Genomic DNA, 16,861 nt, shown 5'->3' on the forward strand with positions numbered 1-16,861 from the left:
ATTCATGTATTTCAAAAAGAGAAAAAGTATTATTGTGATTTTAGTTGAAATAATTTCATTTCTACATTCATTGGAAGAGAACTGACCTTTATAATTTTCTTTTGATTTTTAATGATATTTTATAATCTTCTGATGCAGGTTCTATAATTATTTTGCTCAATTTTGAACATATAATTTTGATCATCATATTTCTAGGATAGAATTTTTTCTAACAAAAAATGGTAGGAGGAGAGAGATAAAGGGTAGAATGAAGAATTTTTTTTATATATTCCTGAGTTTGTGAGAACGTTTTTTGCAGAAACTTTAATCTTCTCTCATTTTAGATGTGCTAAGACATCTAGTATATCATAAGCTAATTAGTTTTTTTGAGATTTTTATATTATTTTCTAACATTTTTACCAGACCGGAGCGATAGCACAGTGGTAGGGCATTTGCCTTTCAAAAGGCCTACCCATGTTCGATTCCTCCGCCCCTCTCGGAAAGCCCAGCAAGCTACTGAGAGTATCGCGGCGGCATGGCAGAGCCTGGCAAGCTACCCATGGCGTATTGGATATGCCAAAAACAGTAACAATAAGTCTCACAATGAGAAATGTTACTGGTGCCCACTTGAACAAATCGATGAGCAATGGGATGACAGTGACAGGGACAGCATTTTTGCCAGTACTATTTTATTTTCTGGTCTTTGATCTAAACAATTTTTTTAATTCTGATGTAATAATAGTAGCAGTGATTATTTCTCTCTGTTTTTTCATTTTACTTTAAATGCTTTGTATAGTTTCACTGTTCAAGATAATATTTCCTATTATGTCTACCTTATAAGTAAGCAACTTTTACTCTATTCCATTTTACTTCTATTCAAATAGGAACATTTAACCGCAAATTTTATTATTATACTTTCAATAAAGATTAATCTCATGTTCCTCATTTAATTTGGTGATATCCTGGGTAATATAAATCTATTCTCAATCACTAAGCCACCATAAAAATGAATCCTATCTGGATATAGTATATGTCCTTCCAGTTCACGGCTGCTTTGCTTTGGGTATTTTAGAGGGGATATTGAGCTGTGCTTTTTTGTCATTGTACTATTTTTATCAGAGCAAATATTAAAGTTTTGGGACTTTGTAAAATTAATTGGGGGCACTTTCTATCCTTTCTATGCTGCAGAGTTTAAGCAGCACTGAGATGTGCTGTGTCCTGTGAGGATTTGACAGACATCAGCTCGGACATAGCATGATCCTTGGACTTCAGTCAATATTGGCTCTGTTCACCTTGCATATCTTCTCTGGCAAATTCCATTTTAGCATTTAATTTCTTCCTGGTACAATTTTAGTTACTTCCGCTTTGTAGGAATCATCCATATATCTTCATCTGGATCTGCACAGAGGCATGATACCTAAGAATTGCAAGCTTAGAAGCTTTTCAATTTCCCCTGTCTGGCCTGTCTCAGCCCAAAATTTCATTATTTTTTCCTAAGATTGTGAAGTCTGAAGGTTAGTTTTTTCCTATCATGTTTTTATACATATTAATTACTTAACAGAGTTATGAATTCATCTTTCTTGATTTCTTTTGATCTTTTTTATTGCTTTTATATTAATTGTTTTTAATGGGGGAGAAAACCCTCCCAAACAGCATTCGGGGGTGTGGGAACTATTCCTGGTGATACTCAACCAACTGTGTAGAGCAGTTCAGTGCTCAAACCCAGAGCTGCTCAGCTGGAGGTGACTAGGCTCATACCTGCTGGTGCTGGACACCTGAAAGAATATACCCAGTTGGGGGAGAGGGCAGCTCAGATAGAAAAGGGAACACCAAGAGAATGGAACACCAAGTAAAAGGTGTGTGGAGGACCTGCTCAGGTTGGGAGATATGTGCTGAAAGTAGACTATAGACTGAACACGATGGCCACTCAATACCTCTATTGCAGATCACAACACCCAAAAGGAGAGAGAGAACAAAAGGGAATGCCCTGCCACAGAGATGGGGTGTGGAGGAGGGGATAGGGTCAGGTGTTGGGAGAGATACTGGGATTATTGGTGTTGGAGAATGGGCACTGATGGAGGGATGGGTACTCTATCATTGTGTGATTGAAACGCAAGCATGCAAGTTTATAACTCTGTGATTGTACCTCACAGTGATCCACTAATAAAAAATAAAATAAAATAAAGAATATACCCAGACGGTGCTTGGGAAGTCATGTGGTCCTGGGGCTCGAACTCGGGTCCTTGAACATGCAAGTCTTGTGCCTTTGAACCCTGAGCTAGTGCTTTCCCCAGTGCTTCTTTAACTAAATTCTTATCCACTTGATTTCTTTTTGCTGTTTTCTTAATGAAAGTAACTTAGAGACTGTCAAAGCCTTTGCTATTATTCTTAGATTTTCTTCTCATAAGATGCAATACTCCCTATATTTCTAAGATACTGTTATATTTCTTTAGTTAAATTTTCCTTTAAACTAAGACTGGCATAGAACAACTTTAGTGACAATTTTATTTAGGTAGTGTTAATTTTATTATTTGTGCTAATGAAATTCCTTTATTTTCGTAGTGAATTTGAGTTTACCAAGTTTGCATGAATTCAAGCTCATGCTTTGAGATTTCTGTCATGGTGATCTTCTTGGCTTTTGTTTGCTTGCTTACTTTTATTTTTTGTTTGGGGACAATATCCAGAGTGCTCAGGATTTATTCTTGTCTTTGTGCTCAGGAGTGCAACCCTGGCCTTGTTTGGTGCTGGGGGCTAGGAGTTGGATAGGCATCAGGTGTGTGCAAGGCAAGAGTCTTACCTCCTGTACTATCTCTCTGGTATCTCTATTCTTTTTGCTTTTTTTGGCTGATAGGGTTTGGGGTCCCCACTGGAGATCCTCCAGTTCTACTTTAAAAAAATTATTTGAATCACAATGATATTCAAAGATATAAAGTTGCTCATGACTCAGTTTCCATTCTACAATATTCCAACACCCATCCATTCGCCAGTGCATCTCTCTCTCTTTCTCTCTCTCTCTGTCTCTCTCTCTCATATTTTCCCTTTAGACACTGGTTTGCAATACTATTACTGAAAGGGATCATGCATATCACATTACCTCCTTTCAGCACTCAGTTCTTGTCCAGAGTGATCTTTTCCGACTATCATTGTCATAACGTTTCCTTTTCTGTTCTAACTGCCCTTCCCCTCGGTTAGCTTCAAATCCTAAGTACTTTCTGGTCTGAGCTTCAACTTCTAGCCTGACAATCCTCCCCTGAGAGTTTAACACTTTCTTTCATGTACAGCCACTGGGACTGGTAACAAATGCAGTGCTGAGGAGCTGAGTCTTGCACATTGCCTTCAATTTGTAGCTGAACTGGCAATGACAGGTAGCCTGCATGTAAGGCTGCAGCATCTACTGGGATTAAGTCACCAACACCACACCCAACCTCCCCTTTTACCTAATTCTTTCCATCACCCTCAATTTTACCAAGCTTTTCCACCTTGCTGCATGTCTCACCAACAAAGCCTAGCAATACGCACTCTATCTTAGGTGAGCTTGCCCAGCCAACGAGCCCTTGGTCATCCATCCTTTGTGATGTCCATCACGCACAGCTGGAGCTGTGTCCAGCAGCCTTGCACTTCTCTTCATTCTCTATTATAGTATCAGCTCTTGGAACACCATGAGTTTTAGTAATAACCTTCTTTTGAAATCTGTCCATCTGAGAACTTCGAGCAAATCTTACACAATGCATCTATAGAAAAGGAGTCTTAAGACTGCTTTTGTGCAGGTGTAAATGGGGAGTTTAGCTGATATCCTGTGCATTCTTGGTAAGGGAGAGTGGCTCTTTGGGAGTGACCAACCACTCCCGCCCACCCCACCCCACACACACACATACACACACTCCTGAAGGGCTTCATCTTGTGTACATGTATGTTTTATTATATATATAGTCTGTTCTTCACACTTCATTGAGTGTGAGGACACAGGCTGCCTAATGCAGAGAGAGCCCTAGGCTCCCTCCACAGTGATGTCCCCAAAACTATGGAACTCTGTTCTTCCTGAGAGATCAGCCCCTCTCAGAGAGCAAGTCAGAGAGAGGATGATGGAAGGATGAGACTTGACAAGTCCAACCAAGGAAAACACAGGAAGGGACTGGAGAGACAGTTCACTGGGCAGGATGCTTGACTTGCCTGTGGTCAATCTGTGTTCAAACTCAGGGAATATGTGTGCTTGTGCGCGCGCGCACACACACACACACCCCAAAGGAAAAAGAAGGGGGGAAAGCACTAAAGAATGTTCTTATGTTCTTATGTATACAAATCCTTGGATAGGGTCTGCGGGGTTGTAATCTGCCTTACCAGGCACATAACAGTGGACGCCAGGGTGGGGGGCCCAGAAGAGTGGGCTTGGGCTGAGGACTAAGGAGCAGACTGCGAACCGCACAGAAATGCCGGTGCTCTATGACCAGCCAAGAATCAGAGTCTCTAAAGAACGCGCCCTGAGAAACCTAGTGACCTGAATCTCCCCTTTCCTGCAGCTCCGGGTCAACACCTCCACCACCTCTGACTCTGCGTGTCTGCCCTTCTACCGCTCAGCTGCAGCCTGCGGCACCGGGAACCAAGGAGCCCTCTTTGGCAATCTGTCCCAGGCAAACCCTCGACAACAGATGAACGGGCTAACCTCCTTCCTCGACGCCTCCACCGTATATGGCAGCTCCCCAGCGGCGGAGAAGCTGCTGCGGAACTGGTCCAGTCCCGAGGGATTGCTCCGGGTCAACGCGCGCCACCGCGACGGGGGCCGCGCCTACCTGCCCTTCGCGCCACCCCCTGCGCCCGCCGCCTGCGCTCCGGAGCCCGGCATCCCGGGAGCAGCCCGCGTGCCCTGCTTTTTGGCCGGGGACGGCCGCGCCACCGAAGTCCCCTCCTTGGCGGCCGTGCACACGCTGTGGCTTCGCGAGCATAACCGCCTGGCCACTGCGCTCAAGGCCCTCAACTCGCACTGGAGCGCAGACACCGTCTACCAGGAGGCGCGCAAGCTCGTGGGAGCGCTGCACCAGGTGCGTGCAAAGGCCTCGAAGACGGGGTGCCGGGGGGAGTCGCAGGGCTCTGGCAGGGATCTCTTGTGGGACACAGTCCTCGTGCATCCGGCGGGGAGAACATGGCCCAAAGCTGCGGGACAGGTTCGTTGGTGCTGTATCTTAGTTGCTCTTTCCAGTTAGAGCTGGAGAGGCTTAGGTGGCTGGAGATTAGCAACCTGGACGGCAGCTCAAGCACCACAACAGGTGATTCCATGGTTACCCAGTGCTTTCTAGCGCCAGGACACACTAGGTGTCTGATAGATGAATTCTTACTTTTCATAGCAGCCCTTCCCGATGGGTGTCCAGCAATGATTTTGTTCTTTGCGTATTTGGGAGACAAAGAAAGTGGACTGTGTGAGATTTGCTAACTTGCGAGTTAAACTTGACTGCTTTCATTATTAGTTAAACTATATTATTTTCATTGTTTCCTCATTTGTGAGAGCCCTCCCTTCTCCCCTCCTTCCCCCACCACCATTTAATTTAGGACCTGGCTCATGCAAGGTGGACACTCTGCCACAGAAAGTCTCTAGCCCTGGGCCACCCCTCAAGCCAGTCTTTAGTCTTGAGTAGGAGGATCCTAGGTGGAGTTTCTAAAGTTGATCATGAATCAACTGTATGATATGAAGAAATGGGATGCGCCTAGAAAAAACACAGTTGCTAATAGGCTGACCCAATGGGGTCGCTATGAAAAGTGAATGAGTAATGTTCCATGAATCACTACATGTTTGTTTGTGCTAAGTCCTGCCCTACAATGGTGCTTGGAGGAAGTTGAGTCTAGTCCAGGTTGGCACCGGAGCCCATGATGGATGGGCCTCTCACAGGAAACTGTTTTCCATCCCATCTATGGTCCACTGTTCTCAGGTATTCAGAGGCCAGACTAGGGTCCAGAGCCTGCTCAGTAGCTTCTGGTTTCCTGTCCCAAGTCTCCCCTTTAAATGTTGGTGGCAAGAAGGAACTGCAACAGGCTCCAGGAGCAAACAGGCAGCTCTGGGCTTTCAGTATACTAAGTGAAAGTCAGCCCAGCTGGAATAGGCCTCTGTAAGTGTGTGTGTGTGTGTGTGTGTGTGTGTGTGTGTGTGTGTGTGTGTGTGTGTGTGTGTCGGAGGTAAATGGGTATGAAAGAGTATTTGAGGATATGTGGTGTATGTGTGAAGCATAAACAAGGTGTTCAGTGAGAAGGAATGAATGTTGTGTCAAATTCATATGAACATAAATTTCTGATCAGTGTCACTGATCTAAAAGAGAAATGAAACAAGTCCCAGCATGGCCATATAGCTCGTCCATTTTCTTTCAGGCTTCTCTGAGATTATTTAAGGGACAATTTGAGGTTTTATACCTCATTTATTTATCATATGGCCCTGATTTGTCAATAAATTAGCAATAGTTTCGTTCTCAGATACTGGGGATCTGAAATGACACAGAAATCAGAACACTTGGCTGTCTTTTCTCCTTAATACCTGAAATGACAACAATCAAAAGAAAAGGAACACTTGAGCATCTTATATTCCCTTCTTCAGTTCATTTTCTCTGTTCTCTGCCTTTTAAAAACAGTAATATTTTTTTCTGAGTTTTACATTTCACTTTCAAATTTTCGTGTGTGTGTGTGTGTGTGTGTGTGTGTGTGTTTGGTCAATGCTGCTTCTTTGATTTTTTTAAATTATCTTAGAAACCTTAAAACACTGAAGAATTGTGTTTGATGTGTGAAGAAAGCCTTGGCCAGAACTTTGAACTATTTTAAAATATTTCCAGTCCTGTGGGCACTGGTCATTCTTCTTCCCTGGCTCTCTTGACCCACAGTTTGGTAATTTTATGATCTGAAACTCTTGTGCATTGGCCCAGAGCTAACCAAGAACTCACCAACAATGGCGTACAGAGCAGTTTCCCATGAAGATTCACATTCAGATTCTTTTGTAAAAGAACTCACCCGAATGTGCCCTAGTCCCTGGGATAACCAGCCTGCTGCTGGAATGTCTGTTTCTCTCCCTCCCTCTAATGCCAGGGCAGCATTACCCAGGAGTCTTGAACACTGAAGTGCTCAGGAAAATCTGCCCTTGTTGGGTCTTTAGTCTGGATGTCTCCTACCGGTTGAAATGGAAGCTAAAAGTCTAGTTTAGCTAGAGCATATATTAGACAAAAGGATTCTGGCACTCTGAAAGGACTCGTGCCCAGTCAGGATGAGTGGAGAGAAGCAATTGCCCAGGAGAAGGAAGAGGACAGGAATGCTCACCACAGCCTGGGATGGTATGTGGAACACGCTTACAGGACTGAAAGAAGCAACCCTTTGGGCAGACCTGGGTTCCAGAAAATTGATTTTGTTCCCTAAATTCTTAGGGATCAATGAAAACATTAATTTAGGTGTGGGTTTGGGCAAAACTGGAAACAGGAGGAAAGAGAACCTTCCTGTTTGTGCCCCTCTGGGAAGCAGACTGATTCCCTCTGAGAAGCTCCCTGACTGGGTGGTGGAGGGCAACTGGGAGAGAAGGAAAGGCAAAGAAAGGCAGAGAATGAGCTTCTTACTCCAGCTGGAAAAATTCCAGAAAGCACTATCTCTGCAGTGGTATGCTTTTTTCTACCCTATTCCTCGTGATCTTGAGTGCCCACAGACAAATATTCCCTAGTTGCTGCCCTCAGAGATGATGGATGAAAACCATGGCCCCTCTAGGTGACCTTTCCAGGGACTGGAGAGTTCCCTGCTGCAACTCCAGCAATTCCAGCTGCTCCCGCTCCAGGAATGCCTACAGGAAGAAGTAAAAGCTGGACTCTGACGGACACCCTGTTCCTGGAAGCTGTGCCCCTCCTTGATTCCAGAGTGGGATTCCTGTCTCTGGGGTCCACCTGGGAGTTTTCTCTGAGAGTGTGAGAGATCTCCCGCATGGAGCATGTTGGGATAATAAGAAGAGTCGGGAGACTTAGCCCAAGGGACTAATGCTTCCCAAATAGCACTTTAAAACAGCGGCAACTAAAGGCTATTCTCCTCCTCCTCCATCATCTTTTCCTCTTCCAGCCAGTGCCCTGCCTCCTGTCCATCTCCATGCATCCCCTGCTTCAGCCCTCCTTCCAGGGCAGACAGGGCCCCATGTCAGGGATATGAGAATCAGCTGCCGAGTCTTGCAGTGTCTGTAAGAATCAGGGGTCCCAGGAGATGAGAAGGAAAAGGACAAGTCTTTAAGGATGGAGCCTCCACAGGGACCTGGTGGAAGAAGGCACCCTGTCCCACTCAGAAGATGGAGGAGAGGCAGGAGGGAGAGGTCCACTCTTTGATGGTCATCTGAATTTCATGGCACCAAGAGCCTACTGCTGAAAGGTTTCCAGAAGTCATCTAGAGCCACAGTGTGATCAAACCTTGAAGGCCCATTGCTCAGAGCACAGATGCTTCCACCGCCTTGCAGCTCCCCATGGAGAGTTCCAGATATTTTCTTGTAATTGGCACTTTAGATCAAGAGAATCAAAGGAGAAGAAAATGTCTGACAGTCCAAATAGTGAGGCTGCACAGAATTTGACCTAGACTCAGTGGAAAGGTCTTTGAGTCTTTGAGTAAGTAGCTTCTTTAGAAATTAGTAGCAAGTAATCAGTTAACAGTAGCTGGGTTCCCCTGGGCTCTTGTGAAAGTTGCCAAACCTTGTATTCCCCAGGCAAACCTCAGGTCAGGAGAAAGGAAAGAGGTGTTGTCAAAATAGTTTACATGTGAGTTTAATATTGTTTCAACTTTGGCTGACAAGAGAAAACCTATCTGTTCTGCAATTGGAGCAAGATGCCAAGAATACTGACAAGGATGAAAGGTTCTCTGAGTATAAAGCCAAGCTCCCTTGACTGTCAAGAGAAGCCTTGGACTGGTTTGGGACCACAAACCACTGCTGTTAGGATGAGAGGCTGCTTCTGCAGAATGAAATCAGCAACCCAGCTCAGGGTGGACTTATCAGTCAGAAGTGTGAGTGGAACCTTCCATTCCTGTCTGCCCTGGTCTGAGAAATGACTGCACAGTGCTGGGACACTGTTCCCATCTGTCTCCCACTGGGCATAGCAAGCCACAAGCCAGACTCAAGGTCCCCTCCCACCCTCCCAGCAAACACCAAACCATGCATTGAGGAAACATATTTTGTCATCTGGAAGGAATGTGTTACAAGTGCACAGATGCTTTTGTTTGTTATTTTTTGTAAACAATCTGAGCATGTTAACAGCTTACCTCCCTACACCAATAAACTAAAACATAATACCCTTATATACTCGGATGGAATCATTCCTATTGGTTTGAAATCTCATTTAAATGTGGTTTATTGACCAATGTATTCCTTTAAACACCAAAACAATTGGGTACTGATTTGTACAGCTGAAGGAAGTGCTGTTAAACCTAAAAGCGGAGCCTTGTACATAATGTTCTAGGGACCACTTGTCAATTAGAAATTGCAAGGCCCTGCGACTGCACAGTGATTTATGATTGCCAGGACTCTTCAGCACATATTATTCTTTGCTGCAATCCTTATAAATGCTGTAATAATCAGGGGTTATTGTTAATGCTCTATATGAGAGGGCCGCTTTCCTGTAGCTTAGTCACAGGGAAAGCTGTGCCTCCCAGGGCTCTATGCATGTCCTGGATCTGCACACTGACCATATGTTTTCTGCCAGGAGTTGCCACCATGCACAAAGCACAAGCCTAGCCCTTCACCTGGCAATGATGCATTGTCTCTAGCCTGGATCAGAAAGGTGTCTGCCAACTTTCTGTGTACGTTTGTCTGTCTCCTTGTCATAGGCAGTGTATTCCCACAGGGTGGGACCAAAAGTTGGAAATTCAACTCATCTATGCGATCCACAGCACAAATTCAGTCTCTCTTGAAAGTACTGATGGTCTATCACCACTAAATTTCTATGGCTCTTACAAAGAACTGACAACTATCCAAAGACAATTCCAGAAGGGTGAAATAGAAAAATCAATGCAAAGATTTTTGTCTTTGCTTATATTTGAGAGCCTTCAGCTGATAAAAATTTTGTATCCCCTGCCTTTAGTCCTCTTGCAAGAAAGAGGACTGGGGAAGTGTCTAAAATAATAGAACACAAGTATTTGGGGCCAAGTTTCGATCCCTGGCAGCACACAGACCTTAAGTGTTTCTGTGTGTGCCACTCTTCTTTGTCCCCTGCCAGCAGTCATAATTTTTATTTAAAAACGTGAAAGGTAATAAACTTGGGAGGGAATTAGTCAAAATTTACTGGGCTACTTACTATAGCGCTATATATTCTATCTAGATATACTATATAAATAGCTAGCATATAAAACCATATATTTTTTATTCTCACAGAAACTCCATGGAAGAGGATTTTCAATGAGAACAGGTTCAGAAAGTGGGCTCTCAGGATGGCAGCCCACAGGCAAGTCTAAACCACAAGCTATGGCAGGCAGCTAGATTGCTGATTTGCTTCAAGCTCAGGTGCTCGTGGAGTGTCTGCAGATGTGGGTAAATGCAAGGCCAAGATCCTTTGGGTGGAACTGTTCTTGCATTTCTAGAAGGAGGACAGCAGGTGCCAGGCCCCCTTGTTAGGGTCCCAGGGCTCCCAAGACTTACATAGTCTTCCCTAGAGGGTGTTAGGGTTAGTGCTGACATCCCCCATCCATAAATGACAAACACGGTAAGGTTTTTGCTTGGAATGGTTGGCATTTCTATAGCTGTTGACCTGCTGCCTTACATGAATGGCATGACACCGCCCCCACACATACACAGGTACAACTCTGCTGAGCCCCAGGATGTATAGAAAGAGTCATTCCCTATGACCCTATCACCCTGCACCTTGTATCCTGCATACACACATGTGATTCGCTGCCCTGAAGCTCACTTGTCTTCTTTCTCCATAGATCATCACCATGCGAGATTACCTCCCCAAAATTCTGGGCTCCCAGGCCATCCAGCAGCATATAGGCCCCTATGAGGGCTATGACTCCACTGTGGACCCCACCGTCTCCAATGTGTTTTCCACGGCCGCCTTCCGCTTTGGCCATGCCACAGTCCACCCCCTGGTGAGGCGGCTGGACACCCACTTCCAGGAACATCCTGACCTCCCCAGACTACGGTTGCAGGATGTCTTCTTCAGTCCCTGGAGGCTCATCAAGGAAGGTGTGTCTCTGCTCTGGGCCAGTGGGGCTGGTGCATTCCCTCTCCTCTGAGATGAGGTCATCCCCATCCAAAAGGGCACAGGATCTCTCTTCACATTGGCACACTTGACTGAATATTATCCAGTTGCCAATAATTATGGAGAAAATAGGAGCATTTAAGGGTTGTGAAAAGGCTAAAGTATTCATCAAAGATCCTTCCGCAGAGATTTCTCAAGGTTTCCCACTGAAGGGGGTGCAGGCTCCCTCTCCCTCTGTTGTTCAAAACAAATAATGCTGATGCTTCTATCTCTGCCTGCCCATGGTCAGCAGTTCTGCCTTATCGTTAAGCAATGTGTTTGTTCCATGGATGGTTCTTTGCCAGATAATGTTAGAATGCCAATTGCTGGGATCCCTTAAGAAAAGAACTGTTTCAAGACTCATTTCAATGTCTGGGCAAAGTCTTGGCAGGATTATTTCTATGCTCCTCTTGTTCTTCCACTACATCTATCTGGAAACTTCTAATCTGATTCAGAAGAGAATGGTCTCCAAATGGGTGTTTGACTGGAGCTGGAAATATGGAGATTCAGGTTCAATCCTCAGCACTGCATGATTTCCTGAGCTCTGCCAGAAGAGATCCCTGAAAACTGAGCCTGGATTAGTCCTTGAGCATTGCCATGTGGTGTCCCAGAACAAAGTAAAACAAATGGATATGGCAGTGGAGGGAAAGAGAGGCTGCGTGTGGCCTTGCAGTTTGAGCATCAAGAAACAGACTTGATAAACCTCAGTGTAGTTGGGGAGGGAAGCGAGTGGTCATCTGGTCCATAGGGTGCTGTGAGTCAACTGGATGTGGGGAGAGTAAGAGATCCCTGAATGTGCCAACTGCTCACTTAGCAAAATGACATCATCTTCTACTGGTGCAAGAGTTAGAATTCAGCAAACTCTTTCCTTTGACTGCACTGTTTCTGCTACTAAAACACACACAACACACACACACATATACATATATATATAAATCAAAACCTTCATAAGCAACATTTCAGTATTCTTTTCATATCTGAAGACCAATCCTGAATAGAGACAGTCCCTAGGGACCCAGATAGACAAATTCCCCAACCAAATATGCTTCTTAAAATTAGTTTAAAAACTATCATATCACATTAGGTGATTTGAGCTTCAAGGAGACGTTGACTGTAAGTGTTATTTCACCATTTGAGGTATTTTCTAATTTCTTCAGAACTCAGGGAGTCTTGTTTCCTTTTCTATGATATTTTCAAGGAGGTCTAGACCCTGTGGTACGTGGCTTACTCGCTAGGCCCACCAAGCTGCAACTACAAGACCAACTGATGAGCGAGGAGCTGACAGAGAGACTCTTTGTGCTGTCTAACTCAGGCACCTTGGATCTGGCATCGCTCAACCTGCAGAGAGGCCGGGACCATGGCCTACCAGGTCTGTCTCTGTTCCAGGGATGCTTCTTTGTGCTGTAAGATCTGCCAAGTCAGTCACTTGCCCCTTGAGTTTAAAGTAAAATGTGTCTACAATCCCATGACACCTTCTAAGAAACAAAATTTTAAAGCCTAGCTGATTCCACTCTGGAGGTCATTCCTGCTTCTCTCAAACTACTGAACCACACAGAAAGCCTGCTTCATGAGTGGAGGGGAGAAGGCGGATGGAATAGGGAAGGGATTACTAAGAAAATGAGGGCTGGAGGAATCAGTCGGGATGGGAGATGTGTGCCGAAAGTAGATAACGGACCAAACATGATGACTTCTCAGTGTCTGTGTTGCAAGCCATAATGCCCCAAAGTAGAGAGAGAGTATGGGGAATATTGTCTGCCATGGAGGCAGCGGGAGGGTGGGAAGGGAGGGGGTATACAGGGGATATTGGTGGTGGAGAATGTGCACTGGTGGAGGGATGGGTGTTTGATCATTGTGTGATTGTAACCCAAATATGAAAGCTTGTAACTGTGTCAGGGTTATCCGATAATTTTTTTATAGAAGAGAGAGAGAGACAAGAACTCCAAGTAAGGAAGAAGCCAGGCAGTTATAGAGCATGTTCTGGGACAGGGATCAGAGTTTTCTGGCAAGGTGGTGACAGGTCTGTTTCTGGTTTTCTATGGCCAACTTACAGGTCACAGCACTCAAGCATAGTTAAAACAAATCGTCTCTGCCCTGCCTCTTTCTACCTCACATCTCCAGGGACATCAGAGGCCTTCCTATTGCCTGCAACGTTACCTATTGTCTAGCTGGTTAAATTTCCTGGTCACTAAGATAGGGACTCTTCTTGGGGCCAAATGACTGGGCTATACCATCTTCTCCTTCCTTGTTGGTGCTCACTGACCCTTGAACCTTACCTTTCCTGTACAAGTCCACATCATTCTTGTCTGAAACTGACCCAACTCCTTTGTGCATTGTGGCTTTCTTGTTTTGGGGCATTTAGAACTTTGGTTGCTTCTCCAAGACACGCCTTTACCAACACCTAGTTATAGTGTGCAGGTCTACTAGCCCTATATACCTCGAGGCTCCTCCAGCCCACAGAATACTCTACCTGTTGACTCTGACTAGAAAGGAATTCCGTATACCCCCACCACTGGGTACAAGGCACACTCTGCTCAGAAGATACCCCCCATTATGGCACTTCTATTCATGCTCAGATTACACCACAGGCCTTATGCCCAACTCATCTCACATAGGTAGAAGGACACCGTGGCTTCTCAGATAACTCCCACACCACTGTCTATTCGCTATTGATCCAACTATCTATGCATAACTTTAACCGGCAAATATGTTCTGTTGTGTCTGAGATCAAGGAAGGCAGAGAGGGAAATGTCTGTCCAAGTCGACTTATCAACTTCTGACTCTGAACCAGGGAGTCTTTAGTGATGTGAGCTCAGCCACACCTCCCCTCCCTTTCCTTCAAGACGATTGCATCAGGAAGGACTAGACTCAGCCACCGCCCAGGATGCTGGTATCTGAGAGATAAACATGAATGAGGCAGGGAGGGTGCAAAGAATAGATTTGCTCTGCTCCAACTTCAAACAACACTTTCCTCTCCTGCTTGTTTCTGCACTCAAACACAGCTGCTCCTGGAGCAGAGGATGCACATGCCTGCCTAGCTCAGGGCCCTCACGTGCTTCTACCTTGGATTTAGTATTCACCTCGCTAAACTGGTCTGGCTTACCCCCTCGACATTCTTCAAGTTCTGACTGCAATATGATTGTAATGACTGAGAGCTCTGGATAGCAAGATGTGTCCTCCCCACTGAGCCCCACATCTCCGGTTTCCACCTCTCCCTTGCCTGTGGTTGCAACCTTCATCCTTATCCTCAACTGAAAAGATATACCCAGAAACCCATGTTTTTCACTGACTTGTCTCCCCTACAAAGAATATATATTCTTTCAAAATAATAGATGAGAATGATCGCTTTGTGAATAAACTTCCAAATAAGAAAAGAATAAAGGAAGAAGGGGGACGTGCAGAAATCTTGAGTGGACTGGGCATGTGTTCTGAAATCAGGGGAAAGTACTTAATCTCATGAGTAAGTCACTTAACTGTGGGACATACAGCTCCTCATCTGAAATGCAGAGATTGTAGCATCTTTCTGAACATGAGAGACAACAGAGCAGGACAGGAATTGGGACCAATGGTCACAAAAACAATGAGTCTACCTTTTTGGCTACTTTCCCTATGCTGCTCTATGCTGAACATTGCTCTGATCTTTTCCAATTATTAGTTTTTGTGTTTTTACAAGCCCTATGAGACTGCATTAGGATCAGTTTAAAGAATAAGAAGTGGCTAAGAGAGGGCTCAGTGACCAAAGTGCCTGCCTGGCAAGTGTTCATAAGGCCATGAGTTCCATTCCCTGTGCTACCACATGCCTACTGGAAGATCTGTTGTTTGTGTCCCCATAAGCCATACTGGCACCATATGTGTGACACTACCACCCCTCTCCCCCCGCCTGCCCATAGCTACCCACTCAACACAAATCCTAATCATTGCAACATTTGCAGAGGGAAGGAGAGGGAGATGGAAATTTTATGAGGATACAGTTACCTTTTTTTGATGTTTTTTTGTTTTTGAGGCCACAATTAGTGGTGCTCAGAACTTACTTCTGGCTCTGTGCTTAGGGTTCACTCTTGGCAGTCCTCTGGGGATTGTGTGAGCCAAGGATCAAACCAGGACCAGTCACTTTCAAGACAAGCACCTTAACATTTGAACTATCTGTCCAGCCCCTCAATAAAATCTTTTTTTAAAAAGTTGATAAGGAGCATAAAGAGTGTAAGCAACACCCCAATTTTCCCATCTTGGCAAATGAAGGAGCTTGGATGCAACTGAACGGTACAGAATAGACATCTAATCATATTCGACAGGTTAGAACTGAGGTTACACTAGATCATTAATTTGCTTATAAATGCTCATTATAACCATGTTACGGTGACCACCCCTATATAATGAGGTATTTTGCTTTACTCTGTAGAGATAATAAAATACCCAATGAACATTCCTCAAACAAAGTGTTTTTTCCTCTATTACTTTCCCTCCTCTGTCTGGCGTAGATAGAGATATCCAAAATTTATATTCTTGCTTCTGGCTCTGAAGTCCTGTGAGAGCCCTTTTGTACTCTATATCTCCTTGCCATGTTCTAGACATCACACCTTTTCCCTCTGGAGCTGGAGATAGATATAAATATGGTCTCTCTTACTGAAATAAAAAAGGAACTATCTTCCTGATTTCCTTTTTTCTTCTACGCAAAGCTTAAAATGCCTATCCCAGGCATTGAAATATTTTTATTACATTTTATTACTTAAAATAGTTTACAGAGGGTCTATATCACTATAGCTATATTACTCCTAGTTTTGGTCTTGGTTCACTTCTATTTGGGGTTTTGATTCTCTTGAAAATAAGCACATTCCTTCAGCAAATATTCAATGAAATCACTGTTGTGTCCCCCAAGCTCTATTGCAGGCACAGGGAATATATATATATATGTATATATATATATATATATACATATATATATATTCTATATAAATCAAATTTAGTGCTTCTCTGCTTTCAGGTACTGATCATGGGAAATTTGGAGGGTAGGATTGCAAGCGTACAAGAGACAATGTCACAGATAGTGTGATAAAGATGAAATATCACTGGCAGTACTAAGGTGGGGTAAACAGGAGACTCTCTAAGAGAGATGCCACTTTCATAGGCATCTTTGATAGGAGAGCAAGATTTTCTTTCTGTGAAGAAAATCACAGGTTCTAAGTGGCCATCTACAAATGGCAGGTGCTGATTTGTAGCAGCGCAGCTATTCGAGGAGTTGGGTAACTACACAATGTTGTCCTGGGCTGAGAAGCTCAACCTAGGCTGTTTGAAGTCATGAGCAAAAGGTTTGTACATGAAACACTGTGTGAATTTGAATCATGAAACCTCTTGGCTAAAAGTGGGCCCTAGTGTATTTGATAGCAAATTTTTTTCAAAGGTCAGATTTTAATTCCCATTGATGTTTCCTGTCCCCAATTTATCTCTTCTTTCCTCTTTCCTCACTCCTTCCCAGTTCCTCTTCCTGGGCTCAGCAAGTCTCTTGATTATTCATTACCCCCTTATTCACATCTAGCTGGAAAATATTTGATCATTTCGTGTGATTCTATTTTGTCTGAAAATAAGAATTTCCTTGAAACTTTTTGTTTTCTTGTTATTGTTTTGGTTTATTTGTTTGTTTTTTCTTAAAAGTGCCCTAGCATCTGAAGTATATG

General features: G+C 44.2%; 1 protein-coding gene across 1 annotated transcript in view; it reads left to right on the plus strand.

Moving 5' to 3' along the window:
• TPO (thyroid peroxidase) overlaps window positions 1-16,861 on the plus strand; it is a 117,307-nt gene that overhangs the window by 50,622 nt on the left and 49,824 nt on the right. Inside the window, exons 8-10 of the mRNA XM_055121347.1 lie at window positions 4,497-5,015; window positions 10,879-11,137; window positions 12,391-12,561. Coding sequence (XP_054977322.1) covers window positions 4,497-5,015; window positions 10,879-11,137; window positions 12,391-12,561 — 949 coding nt within the window. The remainder of the gene's footprint in view (window positions 1-4,496; window positions 5,016-10,878; window positions 11,138-12,390; window positions 12,562-16,861) is intronic.

Source organism: Sorex araneus, chromosome X (assembly GCF_027595985.1).
Source record: "Sorex araneus isolate mSorAra2 chromosome X, mSorAra2.pri, whole genome shotgun sequence".
Taxonomy (NCBI): Eukaryota; Metazoa; Chordata; class Mammalia; order Eulipotyphla; family Soricidae; genus Sorex; species Sorex araneus.